The following is a 9,562-nucleotide window of genomic DNA, read 5'->3' as shown; positions in this document are numbered from 1 at the left end:
AGTTTCATATATTTGTACTTTATTTGGTTGTTTATTTATTGTTACTTGTAAATTAGGTAATATTCACTGAGTTCCTTCCAAAAAATTATTATCTACGGGTTTTGCTTCCATCATATTTACATGTTTACTACCAAATATTTGACCTAAATTTTGAAATTCTAAATTAAACTTATGATTATATTTATCAGACATTTTTCCAATATACATTAAGCTAATGCATACTTTTTTATACTCTTCTTTCATATTATAATTTTTTTTTCTTATGCTCACTTTAATATATTTATTAAATTCATTTATTGTCATAACATAATTTGGAATACATCCTATTAAGTTTGAACTTAAATCTACTTCAGTTGTTGCTATTGCTGCTTGTTGGTGATTATCTCATCTATCATCATATATGTATACTAAAGCTTTTGTGCCTACTTGTGTTCTAGTTAATCCTGCTATTCCAAGTAATATTATTCCTATGTGAATTGACTGAAATGTGATTTTCTCAAATGCATAATTGATTCCTTACTAATTAAATTAAGTGTAACTTCTTTATCAATACAGTTAACTTCATGTTGACTGATGCTAGCTACTTACAATTCTACTTCTATTTTCAAACAAACCTAATTGTTACAAATTATATTTATTTTTCTGCGTTCTCTCAAAACCTCTTCGAATAAATTCTTGTGCTTCTTCTTCATTTGGATAAATATCTTCAGCTCTAACTACTTCTTTTCCTTTTTTTCCAAAAAGTTCTATTTTCTGTTATCAAAAAAATTTATCTTAGGTCTTCTAATATTATTATTTGTACTTAAAGTTAAATTTTCTAATTTATCTAGCAAAGATGGTGGAAGTGATGACGATGTGTTATATAAAACTTGATTTATTTCTGCTATTTGTTCTTCAACTTAATCTAATTTCTCAGCCAAACTTAAAACTGATTGAATAATTAAATTATTTTACCTAATGGGAATATTACTACTAGCTACTTATGTTGTAAAATCTATTAAACCTACTGGTTCTTTATCTCGTTTACTAATTTCTTTCAAAGCTTGGATATATTTTCTGCTAGTTCTAGAATCGGTCATTAAACTAATAGTTTATCTATTTTATTATCCAACTTATTTACTTGTTCACTCAATTCTTTTTGCACTAATTGAAAATTTTGAACTTCTAATTTTAATTGCTCAACTATTTCTAATGATCTAAGCTCTACTTGCTTAGACTTACTATCTATGAGGTCAATAAGCTCTTTTATCTCTCTTTTACTAGGAAACCTTTGAATATTTTTATTATTATCTTCTAACTGAGATGTAATATAATATAAATTTTGTCTAATTGTTTTTATGGAATTTTTCTGAAAATACTCTAACAACTAGTTTTGTGACATCCCACATCGCCCAAGGGAGTGATCCTTAAATGTATATTCCCATCCCTACCTAGCACGAGGCCTTTTGGGAGCTCACTGGCTTCGGGTTCTGTAGGAACTCCGAAGTTAAGCGAGAAGAGGGCTAGAGCATTCCCAGGATGGGTGACCTACTGGGAAGTTGCTCGTGAGTTCCCAAAAACAAAACCGTGAGGGAATGGTAGCCCAAAGAGGACAATATCGTGCTACGGTGGTGGAGCGGGCCCGGGAAGTGATCCGTCCCAGGCCAAGATGTGAAAATTGGTATCAGAGCCTAACTCTGGTCACGTGTGTGCCGACGAGGACGTCGGGCCCCTAAGGGGGTGGATTGTGACATCCCACATCGCCCAGAGGAGTGATCCTTAAATGTATATTCTCATCCCTACCTAGCACGAGGCCTTTTGGGAGCTCACTGGCTTCGGGTTCCGTAAGAACTCCGAAGTTAAGCGAGAAAAGGGTTAGAGCCTTCCCAAGATGGGTGACCCACTGGGAAGTTGCTCGTGAGTTCCCAAAAACAAAATCGTGAGGGAATGGTAGCCCAAAACGGACAATATCGTGCTACAGTGGTGGAGCCGGCCCGGGAAGTGATCCACCTCAGGCCGGGATGTGAAAGGTTTAACAAATGGTTATGCTTATTATTTTCTAATTTTATATTTTCTGCTTGACGAATAATAATATCTACAATATTATTGGCTTGTGATTTTCTTCACCATGCAAAATATGATTATGCTTTCTCAATTAAAAATAACAAACTAAACTATTTTGGTCTAAGGTTATTTTTCTTTTTTGTGGTTTGCTAATTTCTAAATTAAGGTAATCTATCATAACATACAGTCTATCTTTCTCTAAAGTTACGGCTAACTGATTTCTTAGAAACTCTCTTTCTTCTCTCAAGGTCTCTAAATTTTGATCTATTACTCCTTTTGCTTCTAAAACTTTGTGCTGCACTTATGTATTACTATATTTACTAATAAATGAAGGATGTTCAAGATAACCAAAATAAAATTTCTGCTTCTTTAAAGTCCTGCTAATTCTTTTGGATATGTATACTAATCTTCTCTTTATGCTAGTTATAGTTGGGTGTCTAGGACAATAAATACCTAGTGGTTGTGGTTGACAAGGTCTACAAGGACAATAATATATGTTGTTCATACAAAATAAACAAGTGTGATATCAGTTGTATCAATGACTTCTGTCCTCAAGGTACTTTACTATTAAAATTATACTATTAAAATGCTAAACTTGGCTCTGATACCAAATTAGCAAGGCAATCTTAATTAAATAGTTGGATGACCATTATAACAACTAGACATAAAACCTTGCACATAGAACTCGACATGTTTCAGCATGACGGTCACTCAGAATACAAGCATAAGGCCTTAACGACTGAACTCAGAGGTACCCTGGTTGATGTCCAATTATTTGTATGGCAAACATTCAACTATAACAGAGTGCTTGAACAAAGTATGATCGTCAGTTTAGCAGATTAATAATATAACTACACTAGCATTTCCTTGTTTTGGACTATAAGTCTAATTAAACAAACATACTAAAGAAAGAAAAGGAAACTTACTTAAGGCTTGGAAGATTGCTTGAATCTGTACCCTTGAACTTTTATTGATATTTAGAATGTTTACAAAGATAATTGTTTACAAGAAAGTGTTTACAAGGAAGTGTTTACAAGGATGCTAGGAATGGAACTCCACTTATATATAGTGAATGAGGATACAACGGTATTAAAATTCTTTATAAATAAATGGTGCGGACATCTCCTTGGTACTTGTCATTTATCACTTTGCTTCTACTGTTGCTGGAATTGTCAGCATTGTTTTTGAAACATGGTCTGATTTTTTGCTTTGCATGTGAACTTGCTTGTCTCTTTTTGCATGTGAATTTGCTGCATGGTTTGTCTCCTAGAGCTCGTAACTTTGTCATTTCTTGTATTTGCTTTCATGTGAACTTTGCTGAATGTTAGAAGTTTGCCTTTTTCTGTCAAGGGTAACCTGGCATTTTTGAAATTATTTGTCCTTATGGTTAAATGAAAGTTTTTCATGTGCTTTTGGATAGTATTCCCTTAATTTAAAGTGTTTTTTTTTTTTTTTTTTTTTTTTTTTTTCTTTTGGTGAATCAAATTTAACAAATCTCAAACGAAAGAACAAAAACCTAGAATTTTATGAAATAATATGTGTAATTCCTAGAAAAGCAAAAAATAAATAAAGAAAACAAAAAAGCCGGCTTTCGCAAACGTTGAAAACGCCGAAAAGCAGAGAACGCCAAAAAAGAAAGAGAAAGGCTTTGACAGCTTGGACTTCAAAACCTCCTGCAGCCTGCTAATAAGTCAGCTCGTACGGCCCTCCGTCGTTGCTTTCTATTTTCCCTCCTTAATTATTTATTTACTCTCTCTCCTCTCTTTCTGCAATTCTTCCAACTCTCCCATTGATCAATACAAACTTGAAGAAATCTTAAGTATTATGGCCACTCTCTCGCACGCGATCGCCCCGCCGGGACTCGGCCCCCACCGCCGCGCTTCTCACGGATTCTCTCCGCCGTCTCTGAGACTACTGACTACTTCCAGTGGAGTCGCCAAGAACAGCAGCCGCGTCTTCGCTCAGAGCAAGAGCCATGGCCGGCAGCAGATCGATTTCAGTGATCCCGACTGGAAATCCAAGTTCCAGAAGGATTTCGAGAAGCGGTTTAACATCCCTCACATCACTGATGTCTTCCCTGACGCCGTTCCCATTCCTTCCACCTTCTGCTTACAAATGAGGTCACTTTATTCTTCTTTTATTGTTTGAATTTATTTTTGAATTTGAGTTGGGAGGGCCTCAGATATTGTGTTGCAGGACTCCGGTGATTGAAGACTTTGCAGGTGGGTACCCGTCGGACGAAGAGTGGCACGGCTACATAAATAACAATGACCGGGTACTCCTTAAGGTAAATAAAGCAATTATCTTTCAAATGTTGTAAAAATAATTTGCCATCTGAATCTTTTTGAATCACTATAGAGCACTATATAGTATGAGAGAACTTGTGAGAAACTTATGTATTTGCACCTTCAATCTATTAGGAGAGTACCCTTTTCGTTTTTTCAATTTTCGTTACTTTTGGGTTGAACCAATTGAATGGTAATGGTTTATATGACTCTCATGCGAGAATCACTAAAGACTACTGTTTGCGTGTGTGTTTTTTATGTCTTTAATATGTGCAGACCATATACTACTCGTCGCATACGTCTGCTGGTGCTGAATGCATTGATCCTAATTGTACTTGGGTGGAGCAATGGTAAATATTTCTCTCAACTTACTTTCGTTGTTTGTGGATGAAGTTCTGAGCGGCAATAAGTTGAAGATCGGTTTAATGATACAGATTTTTAGATCGGTTATGTTTTGTGCCTTGGATGTTTTCCAGTGAGAAGTAAAAAACAGAGCGATTCTGTGAGTTCTGGTTGTGGATGGGGGACCGCTAGGTCAATGGTTCTAATAGTTTCGGTTTTGATAGGGATTTGTAGTCCTGTTGCAGGGTGAAAGCTGAAAAGGATGCTTAATGGTGAGCCATTGGAATGGCGGTTTCCTCATTCATGTTCTCTTTGTACTTGTAGGGATTTTAAGGCAATAGATGTTTTTTTTTTTTTTTTTTTCCTTCGAATTACCACGTTTTTTATTTATGAGTTAATCGAGTGTAGTAGCTTCTTTTTCTTTCATCGGCTGATGGTCATCATTTTTACTCTATGTAAATTCAGAAAGGAGCACACAAGCTTCCATACATATTTTTCAAAGTTTTCTACATTTAGGCTAATGACAGGTCTTCAAATAATTGCAACTTGAATGTATTCATATTATATTAACTTTTGATTGATCTTTTGGTACATGCGTACTTTAGCTTGCTTAGCATAGGTGACACTAGCTTTTCAATTTTGAAAACTGCAATTTGTGCTGAATATGATATTGAAAATTTCCAGGGTTCATCGTGCTGGGCCTCGGGAAAAAATATATTTTAAACCAGAAGAAGTGAAAGCAGCAATTGTAACATGCGGAGGGCTCTGCCCTGGTCTTAATGACGTCATCAGACAGGTCATTATCATTACACCAAAATTTTAAATTTTTATAGTTTTCTTGTGGCTTTTATCAGCCTTGGCCTTGAAAGTTCTATTTGATGGAATTAGTATTTCAATAATTCATGATGTAGTAGTAGAAACTGTAATTTAAAGTTCTGATATAACAACATATGCCATTTTCACATTCTGTTATAGGAGTATAGGACAAACAATGGGCGTGGGCGTTTCTGTGTATGAGTATGGTGAGTTTAGCAGATGGTATAAATTTTGGTAGTAAGAACTTTAGAGAAAATAAGAAGATTTAGGATTGCTGTATTGCAGAAAAATTACACGGAGAAAATGATCAGAAAAGTATGTAGAGAAAAATGAAAAGAGAGAGGAGAAAAGTATAGATGTAGCAGTCCAAGCGTAAAGCCTTACAAAAATACTGTATTGTCATTCACCAAACCTGCCGACAGGCAGACCTCCCAATCTGAGTATTTGTGGGTTTTTTTTTAATACATTGTAGACTTGAACATTTCATTCTTTTAGTATTGATGTTTTTGGTCGGTCAAGTATTTGTGATCTTAAGCTTTACACTACACTGGTAAGGCAAAAAGTTTAATTACATTGAGGAGTTACTTACCAACTACATGATTGGGGCTTAGCATCTTTCTTCCCTGATTGTTTTCCTTTTCAGCTCCAAACCTTCATACTTTCTTCTGCTGTATTTGACATCAAACATATACGTTCTGCAGATCGTCATTACACTTGAAATATACGGTGTCAAACAGATTGTGGGGATTCCTTATGGTTACCGCGGATTTTCTGAAAATGAATTAGCTGAACTGCCAGTAAGTTCTTGCTTTTGTCCTTGCAAGTAGCTGTCTAATATGAATCATTCAATCAACAATTCTCTTGCATCCTTTCTATGCTTCTAAGATAAATATATGTTTCCTATATTTCGAAAATGCATTTATGTTGTAGACTAATATGTTGAAACTGGAATTGATTATCAGCTATCTAGGAAAGTGGTTCAAAATGTTCATCTTTCTGGTGGAAGCTTGTTAGGAGTTTCACGTGGAGGTCCCAGCGTTAGTGACATTGTGGACAGTTTGGAGGTGATTACTTGAAAAGCTTCTTTTTTAAGAAATTGGTAATATTGAACCATCATGATTCCCCTATAATTCAGTGTTATGATATATGTATTTGCGTGTTGATATCAGGAAAGAGGGATCAACATGGTTTTTATTTTGGGCGGAAACGGCACACATGCTGGAGCCGATGCAATACACAATGAGGTTGGTAAGCTTAGAATCTGGTATTTATTCATTATTAAAAAAGAATTTCCTAACATTGCCCTCATAGGACTCGTGTAAGATATTCTTCTTTCAAGTTTGAGTACAATGTCTCTTACATGACAATGACCGAAGAAAATAATAAGGAAAACTTTTGGGAAGGAATGAGTGCTCTGTGCTATAGTTTGGGATAGTCTGTCTGTTTATTACTATTAAAATGTGTCAGGCAATACTGGTAGAGGCTGGGAAATGATGTACTGGACATATATTCTGGGAGGATTTTCATAGAGAGTCTCATTTGTGACAATCATATAGTCTTTGCAAGTTGTGAATGCTTGGTTCTTTCATTTGCCTTAATTTTTATAAGGTCTAATTGTTTTTTGGTTCCTATTTTGCTGTTAGTGCCGTAAAAGACAGTTAAGAGTGGCTGTAGTTGGTGTGCCGAAAACCATAGACAATGATATTTTGCTGATGGACAAAACTTTTGGTTTCGACACAGCTGTTGAAGAAGCTCAACGGGCAATAAATTCAGCATACATTGAGGTAGAAGTTATGATATGTAATTGTTTCTTATGTTAATTATTCAATATCATTTTCATGTCATGCGTGGGTTTATGTTTCTGCGAGGGTTCTACACTTGTACTTAAATTTCCTGGCAGTGATATCTACATGATATGCTGATCTTTCTCCTCAATCTTGTAATAGGCACATAGTGCTTACCATGGCGTTGGCATTGTTAAATTGATGGGTCGTAGCAGTGGATTCATAGCAATGCATGCATCCCTAGCTAGTGGACAAATTGACATATGTTTGATACCTGAGGTACTTAGACTGGACCCGTGCTAATGATATATGCTATTTTCATTTATTTCCGACCCTCCACTGATGCTAGTGATATATGCACATCCAAGGTACCTTTTCAAATACATGGCCCTCATGGTATTTTGCACCATCTAAAATACCTAATTCAAACAAAGGGATCAGCTGTGGTCTGCGTAGCAGAGGGAGCAGGGCAGGTGAGTCGGAATCATAATTTCAAGTCATGTTTTATTTTGTAGGTCATTGTATATGTAACTTATTATGTTAAGAAAAAGATAAAATTTTTTGTTCTTTTGGTTACCAAAAACTTATGTATTTAACCTAAAAAGATAATGATCATTTATTCCCTGGATTTTATGTCTAAATTATTATTATTTTTCTTTGATTTTTCTCTGGTTGATGTTTTTCTTGACTACATGGTGAGATTGTTGAGTTCTGTATGGTTCTTTTCGTGCAGAATTTACTAGAGAAAACCAATGCTACTGATGCATCTGGAAATATGGTATTTGGGGATATTGGCGTACATATTCAGCAAGAGGTTGGTGATTGTGTTATAATGCGATAATGATTTCCAATGCATTTGAGAACCCAGTTTTAGACTTGTAGCATACTATCCGTGGTTTTCGACCTCAAATATGAAAAAATTATACGGATATAGATCATGATTGCTTCCAGTAGGCAATGAGTCTCGTTAGGACTTTTAATATGCTTGTGTACTTAAACGGACAAAAGTAGGATCAAGACACAGAACGCAGTCATAGTAATTGACCATTTTTGTTTCTTTTCATAAGAAATATCTGATAGTCTGATAATGCAATTCCTCTGATTTAATTGTTTTGTTCATAATTTGGATGAAACATTTTTAACCATCTATTCTTCTGCCAGACAAAAAAGTATTTTAAAGAGGCTGGTGTTCCCGTTGACGTGAAGTATATAGACCCCACATACATGATCCGTGCATGTCGTGCAAATGCATCAGACGGAATACTTTGCGCTGTATTAGGGCAAAATGCTGTGAGTGTCTTTTCTCCATCTCTCTTTCTCAAACACCCACACATGCACACGCACCTGCGCATATATTTGCACAAGACCATTTCTTTCCTTTTGTATCTCATATGAAGTTACGTTGAATATGTGCTCCTGGATACAACAGGTTCACGGGGCGTTCGCTGGATACAGTGGAATCACAGTTGGCACTTGCAACACTCATTATGTATACCTTCCAATTCCTGAGGTCATATCTCATCCCAGGCTGGTGGATCCGAACAGCCGAATGTGGCATCGTTGCTTGACTTCCACAGGTCAGCCGGACTTTATCTAGCTACGTAGGCGTCATTAGCCTCAGTTTTGAAAAATACAAACTTCCAAGAGTAAGTTATAAGCAAAAAAGAAATAACCAGCATCAGAAGAAATCTGGTTTGGTCGCGCTTGCTGCGGAAGAAATAATACAAAACGATGACGACATTCCCTCCGCTAAATGTCTAGTGTATAGCATAACAGCTTCAGAGTCGTCTTAATCGTTTTGAACGTCAAAACTCGCCAAGCAATTGATGCTTGGTTCATAATGTACATCATATGTTGTATCCTTACAAGTCGTTCAAGTAATCCGAACGCGGTTACTGATAAATTGAACCAGACCAAGCATATACTTGATTCAAATACATAATTTAGTTTTAAAGCTTGGGATGCCTACAAGTCGTTCAAGTAATCTTAGAGACCGTATGGTATTCTACTAAAAAAAAAATCATCCTTTTAAAAAGTATTTTCCAAGACCATTTCTTATGAGCAATTTTTAACAAGATTCAAAGAATTGTTTGGAATAAAATTTAAAGTGTTTTGGAGTTTTCGCAATTAAAATTAAAAAAGAAAATGCAACCATCAACTCCTTGGTGGAGCTGATGAAGGAGAGCAAGAGCAAGAGAAGAATGGATCCGAAGTAAGAGGGAGACGACAGTAGATTAGAGGAAGGGGGGGGGGGGGGGGGCGGATCTGGCGGGAGAGTAGAGAGCAGCGAGG

General features: G+C 36.0%; 1 protein-coding gene across 1 annotated transcript; it reads left to right on the top strand.

Annotated features, from left to right (window-relative positions):
- The first annotated feature begins 3,678 nt into the window (after positions 1 to 3,678).
- Positions 3,679 to 9,224, top strand: LOC137720896 (ATP-dependent 6-phosphofructokinase 5, chloroplastic). The gene is made up of 13 exons (XM_068460019.2): positions 3,679 to 4,163; positions 4,240 to 4,330; positions 4,605 to 4,678; positions 5,355 to 5,466; positions 6,188 to 6,283; positions 6,449 to 6,550; positions 6,656 to 6,730; positions 7,130 to 7,270; positions 7,433 to 7,549; positions 7,639 to 7,743; positions 8,004 to 8,084; positions 8,432 to 8,560; positions 8,700 to 9,224. Exons 1-13 carry the CDS (start codon positions 3,868 to 3,870, stop codon positions 8,865 to 8,867), a joined length of 1,587 nt encoding a protein of 528 aa, XP_068316120.1. The 5' UTR covers positions 3,679 to 3,867; the 3' UTR covers positions 8,868 to 9,224.
- Positions 9,225 to 9,562: the final 338 nt, after the last annotated feature.

This window comes from Pyrus communis, chromosome 1, assembly GCF_041283825.1.
Source record: "Pyrus communis isolate YQ-2024b chromosome 1, ASM4128382v1, whole genome shotgun sequence".
Lineage (NCBI taxonomy): Eukaryota > Viridiplantae > Streptophyta > Magnoliopsida > Rosales > Rosaceae > Pyrus > Pyrus communis.
The sequence above is the reverse complement of the archived record's forward strand: the minus strand, read 5'-3'. Positions and strand labels throughout refer to the sequence as shown.